Source organism: Syzygium oleosum, unplaced genomic scaffold (assembly GCF_021117445.2).
Source record: "Syzygium oleosum isolate NSW1041296 unplaced genomic scaffold, Sole_v2.1 Sole_v2.30, whole genome shotgun sequence".
NCBI lineage: Eukaryota > Viridiplantae > Streptophyta > Magnoliopsida > Myrtales > Myrtaceae > Syzygium > Syzygium oleosum.
Window position 1 is genome coordinate 2,549,939 of NW_026607514.1, and position 13,682 is coordinate 2,563,620.

Consider the following 13,682-nt stretch of genomic DNA (forward strand, 5'->3'; position numbering starts at 1 on the left):
ACTCACATCAACCATATTAGATTCATAACAAACACCTGAGATCGGATTACCTTTCTTCTCGAACCATTCTTAAACTTGACACAATCCTTTTTCATATGCCCTTCCTTTTACAGAAAAAGCATTTGGATTCCTTTTTTAATATCATCTTGGGGAGGCATTTTAGCATTTTTTTTTTCTGCTTGCCTTGCTCCTTATACTTTCCTTGTGTTGTCAAATGAGCACTTTCTCCCGATTCCATAAGTAACCTTTCTTTCTCTTGAACACACATGGTCATGAGCTCATTAATTGATCATTTATTCTAATGTGTGTTATAAGAGATCTTGAAAGGTTCATACTATTGTGATAGAGCGTTCAGAATGTAGTACAAAAGAAAAGATTTAGATATATCAACCTCAAGATTCCTCGGCTGAGCCACAATGTTCTTCATCTTCATGATGTGATCACGCACACCTTTAACACTAGTGAGCTTCAACAATGAAAACTTCATAATTAGGGTCATGACATGAGCCTATTCTGAGGTTTCAAATTGTGCATCAATAGCCTCTAGCAATGCTTTGGCATTATTATGCTGAGCAACTGAATCACAAATACTAGCAGAAGGTTTATTCCTTACAAACATTACACGAAGGTAGTTGGACCGCTCTCATTGTTTATAAAGAGCAACTTCAGCTGGAGTGCTAGCATCGGTAGGAGCATGTGGTTCATCTTTTCGAATAGCATAATCAATATCCATGCACCCCAATTGTAGAAGGATTACTTCCTTCCAAACTTTATAATTGTCACCATTTAGCTCGAGAACATTGAAATCAAAAAAATTCACTGGTGGTGAAACTGCATAATAAATAAACATGCTTATGTCACAAAATTTGAGGCAATTTTACATTAATCATGTTTTCATAAAACATGTCACAAGAAATGAATCAAATAACATCAAAAACTACTTGTGGGCTAAGTTTCTAATTTAAATAGATTCATAATACTTTATGAAGAAACTATCATATTATATTCCAATTTCTTAATCCCTATGGATAAATTAAGAAAAAAATTTATTATATTGATATGATTAATTACAATTAATGTCCCTTTACTATATTGATGTGATCTAAATGCTCTTAATATACATAATTAAAGATAATTAGAGATGTTGTGGCTAATCTCTAATTAAGAGAAATTATATATGGATCACTAAACATTTAATTTCATGTATAAAACATTCACCAAATTGCATGCAAGGGCAAACAGTAAAATCGCAGTAAGGGGTCCGATGGGGACGCGTACAAGCCCGAACCGTCATGCACACACGCCTGATCCACTATGCGGATGCATGGATTACACGCACCTAGCCTTGTTCGTGCGACTTTAGCTGCGATTTCGTCTCTGCCGCGCTTTCCACCACGTGGGTCTCCTCTGACAGCCCCCTCAGACCAATTAAGTCGTGGGCTTTAGAGACCATGCCGACACAACCACATAGGTCTGAGAATTGGCGAAAATGGCTAAGAAATTGGTTGAATCAAGCAAATTTCTGCCAAACGCAAATCCTACCCACTGCAACTTACGCAACTCAATTTGCCTCCAACAATCACCCTAATGCCGAATTGACTTAGGGCTTTTCTTGCCCATGGCAGTGCGATTGTGTTAGTCTGAAGCTAGCGGGTGGGTCACCCGAATTTGGCCAGAATCGCTAATTTCTCTCTTGGCCAGAAATTGCCCAATTTTAATTTATTCAAATCCCCACGAAAAATCATCAAGGCAGATATATGAACTAGCTTTGATACTAACTATTAGAAGATTTAGCGAAAGACTGAAGATTCAATTATTAATGGATGAATAAAAATCATGCATAATCAGAATCGAATGCGGAAACGTGAAAAAATTCTGTACTAACCTCCGGCCATTGATAAAGTCGAAAACCAGATAAACAGAGATTTGAACGATCGATGAATGGATACTTCTAGCCAATTGCCCTCTCAAAAGTTGATGGTGTGTTTTTTAGTCTTAGATTAGATAATGAGAATTGGCTTAGACCTATTTATATTCTCAGTCGCACCCCCTTACAGATAATTTCTTCCATCAAGATAGTTATCTTAAAATTGGACGATCACATAGTTATCACGCAGCTTAATGCATACAATAAAACATCAACGAAATTAATTAATATGAGTAATAATAAACTAAATATAGGATCACATTATCGATCGGTATGATAATACACTCGACTAATATTTAGTGGATATGTTAATCCCTTCACGCGCGGGTAATTATATAAACCTGAGACGTACAGGTATCCTTGTAAAGTAACCTCTCTTACCAAAAAAAAATAAGTAGCATCGATCAGAATGCTCAAATGTATCAATTCAGTGATTCGAGTATGTCGTGATGGGCTTTGCCAAATTCAAAGCTAGTTCTCGATTTAGCGGTGTAGAGGTCATTTGATTTTCACGAGGTCACAAGTTCGTAGTGAGCGAGCGAACCTTTGAATGGCTCATGCTTCGTCGCCTGACTGTGGCATGACTCGCAACTGTGAAGAGACACCTTTATCATCTTGGTAAGATTGTAACAATGGGCTGACCAACCTCGGACCGTGGACCGCGTATGGTGCGGAACAGTCATGATTCGATCTTCCTTGCAATTAAGCCTAAACGGTGTCGCTAGCACTCGTTACTCCTCTCGGAGAAAGCGGCGATTATCGCTTGCCCCCATCTTCTTCGCGCGCACAGAGCAACCCGAGTCGAGAGATAAGACACGAAGCGAGAGACAAGAGGGAGAGATGGCGTTGAAGCAGACATTGACATCTGCCGGAAACGCCAAAGTCTTCGTCTTCCCGACATCGAACTCTTCTGGGTCTTCCCCAAACTCCCTCTTCTCGTTCGCGCCGAGCGCCGAGCGCTCGACCCGCAACGCCCGGCTGAGGTGCTCCCTCCAGGCGGCCGCCTACCCGAGGCCCCAGGAGATTCAGTGGCGGAAGGAGCTCACCAACTCCGTCCAGCTCATCGGGGTCGTCTCGACGCCGGTCGAGGTCAGGAACTTGCCCTCCGGCAAGGTCGTCGCCTGGACCCGCCTCGCCGTCAGGAAGTCCCCCACCGACACGACGTGGTAATTGTCTTTTGCCCACCCCTCCCCTTTCTCTTTTGGCAGAAGGGTGGGTGTTTTCGGCACTTGTTTTCGTTTGAATTGGAATGTCGCTTTCGTTTGCGGAGAAAGTCGTGGTTTTTAAGTGGAAATTGGTTTCTTGCTCTGGGATACTTTTGTTGGTGATGCTGCTGGGTGTCTGTTCATCTTGAACGGTTGAATTTCTCCAGGTTCATTGGTTTTGGTATTAGATTTGGTCCATTCTCAATAAGTTTCACCGCGGTAGTCAGCTTGCCAGCGGTTGTCTGTGTAATGCATTAGGATTGATACCTCAACGAATTGAAAATATGATTTTAGTCATGTACAATGTTGTCTTGAAGCAGATTTTCTTGATTGATGCAGGCATAACAGAGAAAGGAACGATAGTTGATAAACCTGTGCTGTCTGTGGACATATTGTTCACTTTGGTTCTGGCAACTTCATTTACTGCGTGTTGTTATAACTTATAGCGGACAGTTAGATCACTTGTTACTGATGATTACTCCTCCAGGATAAATTTGACATTTTGGGATGAGTTGGCACTAACTGCTTCTCAGCATCTAGAGAAAGGTCACCAGATATTTGTGTCTGGCCGGCTGGTTTCCGATGTAGTCGAAAGTGATGAAGGAAAGCAACAGACTTTTTATAAGGTGGTGTTTTCTTTGGCAAGAGGATGCTTTTTGTCTTCCAGATAATGTGATTTCACCGGAAAAATGATTGTCTTAGTGTTCCTGCAGGTCGTCGTTCAGCAGTTAAACTTCATTGAGAGGAACCTCTCACTTGCGCTTAACGATCATGCAACAAGTAAGTGAAAATCCAATATACTAAAGTTGTCAACTGCTGTGATATTTATCTACATGAATTTAGTATTATTGTTGCTTACTGGTTGCAGGTAGGAATTTTGGCAGTAATCCAGTCCACAATAATGGTTCCACTGTAGAACTCTGGCAAGCTTTTTTTGCCAATCCCCTGGAATGGTGGGATAACAGGAAAAACAAGGTACCCCTTTTTTTTCCATAATGATCCAATGTTAAACACGACTGCTCTACTACAATGCGTAGCTCTTACTTGCTTTGTCACAGTTGTGCGGGCAACCATTATTGTTCATAAGCTTGTATCTTCACAGGTGATCCAAAATGAGCTGTATGGCTGAGTTTTCTTTCGGTCAATGACAAGTGAAATCAGCAGGTTTTGCATGCATGTTCTTGTGCACACAGACATAGGTGTTTTTTGTGTGCTTTTGGGCAGCAGCTAATATGCATCATTGCTGGTATGTGGTGTCTTGCATGGGTGTGAGAATCTCATTTGTTGCATCACGCGTGATATCTGTAGTATGCTGGCAAAGTGCAGTTCAAAAAGTTTTAGTGCGTACAAGTTTGTGGATTTGTTGGTTTTAAGTTTGGCTACCTTGACCTGGATCGTCGGTGATGTGAGTTGATAAGGTAATATTTCCTGAAATAATTTTCTGAAAATTCACCGGTGACGTAGTTTGTCATGTCTTCTGCTCCTGAACGTTTCAATGGGTTTTGGTCAACCTTAATGATCTCAAACAGACTTATCTTTTATTTCAAAAAAGAAGCTCTATTGGGTCAATTACTAGTACGTAAAACAAAACTTAAGGAAGAAAATGAGGTGCAAGATGTCTAAGTAAATCTCACTAGAATTCGGATCTAATTCATGAAGGAAGATGTCAAACTTGTTCCTAGGTGTGCCAATTGATGTACGCCGGTTGTGTTCTTATCATGACAACCTAGGTGTATACTACAAAACAGGTCAATCCAAATAACACATGATTAATTAATCATCTCAAATCTTCGAAACACGGATTAAATAATGGGTCGACAAGAATATGCGACTTGTGTGACACGACCAACGTACAGGTTAATGGGTCAATTGCTTGACCCGTCATGACACGATGGCAACCTGCTAACCAGTGAGAATTCTGCAAGGTCTTCTCCAAAAGGAGAAGATACAAGAAATAGAAAAGGTAGTGGGTTTTACTGCAAACTAGAAAAGAAAAGCTTGAACAAAAAAGCTACAAGAAACAAAAAGCTTGTGGGTTTATTACTGTACTTGAATGTCTTTTCCAAGTGAGAATTCTGCATTTGTAGCACACGCAGGAAGACCACACGCAATACCATGAAACACAGACGACGCAAATGCACACACTCAGCACTGGACCACACACGCAGAGAACACACATGTAGCACCCAACACACACCAGACCACACACATGTAGAAAATTATGCAAACGCACATAAACCAGACCATGAGAATAGGCAAAATCTAGCCGAAACCGAGAGAGGCCTGCGAGAGGGGGTCCTAGTGCTACAGAGTTGACAAGGGAGATGGAGGCGCATGCTTGAGAGAACTTAGGGAAGAAGAGCGCTAGGGTTTCAATTTTCATTTTCAATTTTTTTTGTGTTATATTTTGTGTTTTCCCCCCTTAGCTGAAATTTGAAATGCTTTTCCATATATGTCCTATATAAAAATAACAATTACAGAGTCATTTTAAATGTGGTTTGCGGGTTAATTTCGTGCCTGGAGGGTTTGACACAAGCACAACACCATTATTAATCATGTCTCGGGGCCCAAACCCGCTAACTACGTGTTGTATTCAAGTCGTGTTATTTTGTCGTGTCAAATATTGCCATCCCTGCTTGTTCCTCTTGTTTTTGTCTGTCACATGGGTGATGCAAGCACATTCCATCTAACATCTACTGTACGGTTCCACCGTTTTCGTTTTTCGCTGCCATCTATAGCTGATGATTTGATTGTCAACAGTTTTACATGGATTATCTGAAGAAAGATACTGTGCCAGTTGTTGTCTTTCTACCTCAGAGTGTCTTTAATCCGTTTGAATTAGTTTACTGAGTGTCGTATTTGTATGTGTGATTGGCAGAAGAACCCAAAATATCCAGATTTCAAGCATAAGGATACTGGCGAAGCTTTGTGGGTTGAAGGCAGGTATAATCCACCATGGGTAAAGTCACAGCTAGCGAAACTGGATACAAGAATGGGTTCTCTTCAATGGCAGGATGCCAGAAAGCCTGTGAGTGCGATGGCCAGTGATGATGCTCTAAGTTTCTAGCTGTTTGTGTGCTGATAAAGTTATTTGTCTGTATAGCTCTGTCAAAACCCCATTTGTTAGGAAACCCCAGTAAAGTCTCTCAATAGGTTTTGTTATTATCACCCAATTTGCTCACAAGGTTCCCCATTGACCACATTGATCACAAGTCTCTATACTACATCAGTTCAACATGAGCCATTTATCATTGTCAAAGGGAACTTTAGGTGGTTCAACATTCTGTCTTGAGCAAATGGTGTTGCCTTCTCTCGTTTGGCATTGCACGGGATTTTGCTTGTTGAGTTGAATGGAAATCGGAGATCGTTTATTATTAATGAACTTCATTGACTCTTGTGCTAGAATTTCTACTAGATGAGGAACAAGATAGTACATGTATGGCAAGAAGCTCTGGATGCCATTACATGATATATATATATTTTCCCTTCCATCATCCTTCCTGAAAAGTTGTCCTGATTTTCATGACTCTACTTACATTGATATGGTTGGCACATCATTAAAAGGAAGCAAAATATTGGCGTCATTGGTGAGCAATTCACATCATAACCAGCAGATTCGCAAGGATGACTCCGTGGAAGTCTCATCCCAAGAGTTCCACCAAACAGAAATTAGACTGAAGATCCCATCCTTCTCAAAACTCGAAATTCCAATTGCCATATCAATTTGGCTAATCCCTCGAAAGTCCATTTGCATATTTTTGTGGTTATTTTGGCCGAAAAGCTTCACAGAATGACGGAAAGACCAGTCAAGTTTGAAGGATGTACATTTGTTGCAAGCACTGGGATAAGGCATTTGTGGTAGCTCGTGGACCATTCAACAGTCCCTATGGTTCTCGCTCTAGGTATGCCATGCCGATCATGCAAGACTGTGGATTAAAACCTGGGTCGATTGTGAACCTAACATCCCTCTAGTCCCTACCAAATATCGGAATGGTTCAAGCTTCTCTTAAGATGAAAGAATTGTAAATTTATCTTTGAAGAGAGTCTTGAGTACAAAGACTGACTTCACGGGTTGGATCGGTGTTCTTCGAGAGTTAGGTATGATACTTGCTCCAATGTCTCTTAATGGCTGAGACACTCATCCTACTCTCTCTCTCTCTCTCTCACGGTGTTTCTCTTCTCTGCGGACGCTGGATTCATGGCTGGTGCTCGTCTTGACTCGAGTTATTCAAAGAAGATGAGGAAAGGGAACGGAAAAAAATGGGAAGGACAAATGATACAGATCTGCTCTAGGAAATCCATAATAATGGATCCATGGGGTTTCTTGTTTTGGGAAAATTTCAAGCAAGCGACTTTGGCAGACCGTAGAAAGAGGCGACATTGCACAGGACATGAATGACTGACTGATAGATCAAGTGAATGATGAGAACAAACCTTTGGAGGACCATTGGGAATTATGAGTTTAGGCATTAGTTAGCTTTCATCTCCTCATAAAACGGGGAAGATGGAAACAGAATAAAAAGAAGAAGCAGAGAGGACAGTGAGCCGCAACTCTTTCTAGTGGAAACTTTTTGGACAAGTTTATAATTCCTACTTCTAGGAACAGGAAAGAGGACAATCCAACTTCTATACACGCCCCAACATAAGCATGGAAGAAAAAGTAACGGCTATAGTGACATTTTGCCACTCCTGGCCCTTGCACCTTCTTCCTTATCATAAGATTAAGAAAAATATCACTCCTCCGAAAGAAATCGTTTGTCTTTTTGTAGCTCAAAAGGAATCACTGAACCCACAATTATTAGTCTAATTAACATAAGCAAAATTTTGGAATCATCAGTAATCTGACTTGATGTCTAATTAACTGATAGAATAATTAAAGCATCTATCAATGCACTTCCATGGAGGAGCAAGTGTTCATCGGGCATTACAAGTTGGCCTCCTACTAGTCAAGATAACCATGTGCGTCGTAATCACAACTAGCACAGTGCAAACTGTATCTAATCCATGGCTGAAACCTGGTATATCTACCACAAACTCAACCTTGCAGAGTTCCTTCTAACCTCTGATATCAAGTACATGAATATTAGCAGCAGTTCATGCTCTAATATAAATTCTCAGTAAATTACAGTCTTTCCATGAAACTCCTGATACGAAGACAGTTTGCACAGAAATTACATAGGTTGATAACTTTATTTTAGAATGGTGAAGTTATGCTGCTGAAGCTAAGCTCCAGAGTGTTTTCTAGTATAGTGACCAGGGGGCCACACAATGCCTAAAAGAACTCTACAAGGCATCAGCAACCGGCAATAATGTTGGGAACCCGCAAGAAGTCGGGTCTAGAGGGCCTTGCCTCAGCAGTAATATGACATCAAACAAGAGAAGCTATCACCATGTCAATTGTCAAAACTATCCACATGCATAATCATTCTGCAAGCACGTTACACGGCCGCCTCCTACTTCTCTGCTTCTTATCAACATCAAATTGCTGCATGGAAAAAAGAGAAGAGTAAAGATGGTTAACATGTGAGGCGATGTTATGAAATGATTCCCTATTCTATTTCATCGCCAGTAATAGAATGCAAATACAACGTTTCAAGATACTCTCGTGACATTAATGCTGTTGTCCATCTATTTGCTTGTTATCTAATCAATAATCAGACTTGCCATTGTCAATTCATTTTCCATTTTCTCACATGAAAGAGAAAAGGAGCTTGTATCTAAGAAACGACATTGACATTTAGATAAAAACATCAGTTACTTTTACAAATACTAGAAGATATGTAAGTAGAGGGACTTCACCTGTTGGCACAGAAAATGGGGAACCCGAACTCTTTTGGAACCATCAGCCAGACGTTTAAAGGGCAAATGGTTTTCCACGGGAAAAGAATCATTGTTGACCTGCAAGAAGATGCAATACAAATGTAAATGCTTTCCCAAAACCATTGAATCTTTGAGATCAAACAATTTTATTTAATATATAAATCAATCTTAAGTTAATCTGAGAAGGACAAAGAAAAGTGGGGGAAAGAGCAAGGTCTAACTTCTCACATATAGGATTCTCAAGACAAGGGCCACAACAAGAAAGTGCGACATACAGACTTTCGCATCAGTAGAATATCACATCGAGTTTCCAGCAAGGTTAACATTGTCTATGAGGTAGGTTTGTTCCGCAAATTCAAGTTTTAAAGCACTTGATGATGTAATCAACAAGCTCGTATAGGTTAGAGAAGCATATTGACAAGCAGCACAAATTGATGTTAATACTATATTCTGATTAAATTCAGATCGTACCTGGTTTTGAATAACCTCTATTAACAATTCTTGACAACCTAACGCATATACATTCTCTAAACTGGGGCACTGAATTAGCAACCGATCTGAGAATGCAAAGAAAATTATAGATTAGAATGCAAATTAGGAAAGCATGTGAGATGCATCAATATCCCATTAATCAAAGTAAGCACTTAATCAAGACCAATACATTGTTTAAAACGTACCAGGGAGCAAATTTTTACAGGCATTGAGATTCAGGTCATTCAACTCTGGGCAGTTCAAATACAGGGCCTGCATTGCAATCAACAAAATAAGAACCACAAGGAACCCATGGTAACAGAATGCAATATACAAATTCTAGGATCTGGGAGTCTCACATCTAAGCCACTACAACCCCACAAGCTGAGTTTTTTTAATTTGCTGTGCTTTATAATAAGCTTCTGGTGTATGAGGTGAAGGCTGCTGTTGGGCCTTTTCTCCATCCCATGGTTGATGGCTTCATCAGAGATGAGGCTTTCGTTGTTACTATCACATACGGTCATTCCACAGTCCATGAGTTCAAGAAGAGGCAGCTGAGCTGTGGCAAACTGAATTCCACCTGAAATATATAAACAGTTAGTGAACCAAAATGAAATGCAAGAAATGATTTGAATAGATTCATGTTCAGCATCACGAACAATGAACCTAGAGTGCTAACTGAAAGGAAATGCCATTTATTTACAGAGTAGTCCAGGAAGTTACTTGAAGAGATGTTAGGACAAAGGGCAAGTAGGAGTCTTGATAATGTTTCAGGAAACACATTGCATATCATCCCGATGCCACTGTCACTAATGCTTGACCTGCATGTAACAATAAATTCATGATTAAAAAATAAGTACAATTGTTGGGGCTGATGATTAATTATAGTCCTTCGTGCTGCTTCTATGGCCATTGCCAATGCATCTTATTTGTCACACTATTTGAAACCAAATGTGTTCATATCATGTCTGGGAACTTTTGTAAAGAAAAAAAAACCATGAATTGACACAATGAAGCTGAATTTTCTATACCACTGTGATATCTCATAAATCAAACAACATAGGACTTCGGAGCAGAACATACCCACTGAGATCAAGCAATTCTAAATCCGAAAAGCTGGAAGCAATAGCAGCAACAGATGCATCAGTGATTTCTGATCCAAGCACAAGTGATAGCATCCGCAAACCCCTGTACAATGAAAAAATTAAGCAGTGGTCATCAAAGCTGTATCTAAATTAATGATGCTTCAATGCTCTTATGGAAAATTTCGGTCTTTAGTATCTAGGAAGGGAACTTAGAATCTATATGATCACTAGACAGCAAAATGTGTGGAACAAGGGATTACAAAGCTCTAGAGCTTAAAGGAAATAAATGCCTGTTTGAAGCTGTTATCATATTCAAGAACACACCTTAAATTTGAAGCTGTAAGAGCCAGTACAACCGCATGGGAAAGCCGAACCGACGCAATGTGAATATTTTGTAAAATTGGACAACTCCTTCCCAGACCATCAACCATGGCAATCAAATCTGTACAATCATTTCCATTGCGAGAGAATTCCAAGGAGATTTCTCTTAAGTTGGGGCAGTTAAAAACCTGTAGGGATGTGAAAATGAGTCAGCATCATTTGTTACATCTATCAAAGACAGGAATAAATATGCAAGATACAGAGGAGAGATCCTAGAACATAAAAAGGCCAAGGGATGCAATCACCATCTTTGAGAGGGAGTTTAGATCAGAAAGCCAGAGTGTAGAAAGACTCGATGAGCTGAGAACCAAACCCCCAAGGTTAGAGCAACCTTCCATTTTAAGACAGGTTAGGCATCGTTTGTCAGCAACAAAACGACCCAATTCATCTCTGCAGAAGTTTGCATAAGGTAATAAGGTCAATGAAGAATACATTTCCAAGCTTTCTGAGTGCATGAATCAGAAAATGGAGATCAAACTGACTTAGATATTACTAAAAACCATTAAACAGACTATGTAACCTCCTTGCTGGAAACAAACAAGATGTTATATAAGCTGCAAAATGGATATTTACTTTCAAAACTAAGATGTTACAAGCATGAGCAACCAAGAGTAAGATCTCAACACGTTGATCTCCTAAATAGTTGGTTAAAAAACAGAGCATAAAAAACTGACAGCTTTCCTCTCCTAGTTCCCACTGCTAGTCAAGGACGAAATAACGATGCACACACCACAATTGGAAGAGCCGTCACATTTTCTAGTGGCATTCCTAGATCATGGAGTCGCAAACAAATTTGTAAATCACAGACAGGTGATCAAAACCTTTACAACCAGAGTAGACTCCGCTAAAGTCTTTCCATTTCGAACAAATGTTGCTTGCAAATTACATGTGCCAGCTTGAAAGTGATATCCATTTGCAACCATTAATTCAGCAGTAATGCAGGGATCTTAGGGTTCTCCACCCCAGAAATGCCTCAATACATGTATAACCAAGATTCAAACAAATCTCATATTGAAGACCTAACCCGCAAAAGGGGAACAGAAAGTTTACCCTGTAATCCGGTTGACAGCATTAGAGGATGTTGAGATCTCCACAGACTCCAGATTAGGGCATGAGAACGCAATGCAAGCCAGCATCGTTGCATCTACATCACTGCGAAAGCCAACCAATAGAACAAGAACCGAGTCAGTGTCATAAACCCAGAAAAATTTGACGAAGCTCAAGCACGTGATCTCGAACTGGAATTAATTGTGAGATCCAATCAGGATCCTCACAACTGATTCACAGGTTCTAGTCCTTCCTTAAAGGGTTAATGTGCCAATCCTGAAACTCGCTGATTCATGAAAGTTTGTCCATAAATGCTGATCAAGCAGCATTTCCACTACTCGCAGCATACATTTCTTTTTGTTAATTTTAAGCTTCAATTCAATTGATCAAACAGTTCACTTGCGGTTACTAGTTCGTGTATCAACTTCGGTCCTTACTGATAACGCCCAGATGAAACCTGTCTCATCAGTGCATCAACATCAACCGATCCTATCCACCTCGCGAAAAAACATCCTAGATCCGAATCCCCGACTGAGTCCTAACCTTTCCATCCGCAGAGATAGCCTAACGAGCTCGGGGCACTTGTTCAACACCGATCCGACGAAACAGAGCTGAGCTCTCGAGGGAACCCTGAGCTTCAGATCCTCGGCAGCCCTCCACACCCTCCTCGAGGTCTCCCGCCACCCCTTGCACACCCGCGCCACCGCGAGCAGCTCCGCCGGCGGCAGCCTCCTCAGGACCTCCCACAAGCACCTCGCGGGCAGCCCGCCGGCGTCCGCATCCCCGTCCACGAAATCCCGATCCCGCTCGTCGAGATCCGGCTCCACCTCGTCGAAGTCCTCCTCCTCCTCGTCAGCGCGGACGTCGAGGTCGTCGAAGGAGAGCGCGCGGCGGAGGTGCGAGATCGGGTGGCGCGGCAGGAGGGGCGGCGGCGGCTGGGGAGGACGGCGGGAGGCGGAGGCGAGCGAGGACGGCGCGAGGGCGACGGCGGACGCGGAAGCAGCCGAGGCGGAGGATGCGGCGGCGGCGGGGGCGGCAGCGCTGACTGGCGTGGAGGCGGCGGCGGCGGAGGCGGAGGAGGAGGAGTCGGGGGCGGGGGAGGGGGAGGAGCCGGCGTGGCAGGAGTGGCCCTTCTTGGGGAGGCCGCAGCGGCCGCAGTTGTAGCTGCCGCGCTTCTTGCCGCGCTTGGCGGCGGCGTCGTCGGAGGAGGAGGAGGAGGGGGCGGCGGGGGAGTCGGAGTGGGGGAGGTGGGGCTGGTGGAGGCGGCGGTGCATGGCGGAGGAGCGGCGGAGGTGGAGGAGGCTAGCAAGAGAGAGAAAGAGGGGAGAGAGAAGTTAGAGAGAGAGAGAGAGAGTGATAGAGCGCGGTGGTGGTGGGGGAATAAAAAGAGCGGAGCGGAGGGGAGGGGATGGCGCGAGAGGGGGAGGCGAGTTCGCGCCTTCGTGTTTCGAAGATTTTTTATTTATTAATTATTATTTAAAAAAAATAAATTGATTAATTAATTAGCTTTTTTTTTCCGTCGTGAGAAGAGGGGGGAGGAGCGCTGCATGCGGGGGGGGGGGGGGGGAGCGTCGGGACGTGGTGGAATTACGGGAATGGGCACGCGCGCGGGGGTTCCTGAAAATTTTCGAAAACAGAGGAAAAAAAACGTGCGTTTGTCGTTGCTGTTGTCTGATGAAAAGGCAGGCGACGAAAAGGGAGAGTAAGATCTAGTCCCAGGACACAGGTTGGATCGTGTTTTAGATG

The 13,682-nt window shown here is 42.3% G+C and overlaps 2 protein-coding genes across 3 annotated transcripts; one reads left to right on the forward strand and one right to left on the reverse strand.

The window, feature by feature from the left end:
• The first annotated feature begins 2,727 nt into the window (after window positions 1-2,727).
• On the forward strand, window positions 2,728-6,514 carry LOC115677536 (protein OSB2, chloroplastic-like). Of its 2 annotated transcripts, none has more exons than XM_030600722.2 (5): window positions 2,728-3,093; window positions 3,620-3,758; window positions 3,846-3,912; window positions 4,001-4,107; window positions 6,014-6,514. In XM_030600722.2, exons 1-5 carry the CDS (start codon window positions 2,768-2,770, stop codon window positions 6,197-6,199), a joined length of 825 nt encoding a protein of 274 aa, XP_030456582.1. In that variant the 5' UTR covers window positions 2,728-2,767; the 3' UTR covers window positions 6,200-6,514. The 2 variants fall into 2 exon arrangements, with proteins under 2 accessions (XP_030456582.1, XP_030456581.1); XM_030600721.2 differs by having other exon boundaries at window positions 2,729-3,093; window positions 6,011-6,514.
• Window positions 6,515-7,978: 1,464 nt separating this feature from the next.
• Window positions 7,979-13,226, reverse strand: LOC115677515 (F-box/LRR-repeat protein 17). Its single transcript, XM_056303963.1, has 11 exons — window positions 12,480-13,226; window positions 11,940-12,041; window positions 11,135-11,279; window positions 10,833-11,017; window positions 10,507-10,611; window positions 10,147-10,244; window positions 9,783-10,003; window positions 9,630-9,696; window positions 9,424-9,509; window positions 8,932-9,030; window positions 7,979-8,617 (listed from the first exon to the last, which is right to left on the reverse strand). Exons 1-11 carry the CDS (start codon window positions 13,208-13,210, stop codon window positions 8,555-8,557), a joined length of 1,902 nt encoding a protein of 633 aa, XP_056159938.1. The 5' UTR covers window positions 13,211-13,226; the 3' UTR covers window positions 7,979-8,554.
• Window positions 13,227-13,682: the final 456 nt, after the last annotated feature.

Bases quoted from the DNA above. Each gene is read 5' to 3' on its own strand.
- LOC115677536 (XM_030600721.2), top strand. From the start codon at position 2,768: ATGGCGTTGAAGCAGACATTGACATCTGCCGGAAACGCCAAAGTCTTC. The intron at 3,094-3,619 runs GTAATTGTCTTT...TTACTCCTCCAG, and splicing joins TCCCCCACCGACACGACGTG to GATAAATTTGACATTTTGGG. The intron at 3,759-3,845 runs GTGGTGTTTTCT...GTGTTCCTGCAG, and splicing joins AGCAACAGACTTTTTATAAG to GTCGTCGTTCAGCAGTTAAA.
- LOC115677515 (XM_056303963.1), bottom strand. From the start codon at position 13,210: ATGCACCGCCGCCTCCACCAGCCCCACCTCCCCCACTCCGACTCCCCC. The intron at 9,697-9,782 runs GTGAGACTCCCA...ATTGCAATGCAG, and splicing joins GGGGTTGTAGTGGCTTAGAT to GCCCTGTATTTGAACTGCCC. The intron at 9,510-9,629 runs GTACGTTTTAAA...TTGCATTCTCAG, and splicing joins CTGTAAAAATTTGCTCCCTG to ATCGGTTGCTAATTCAGTGC.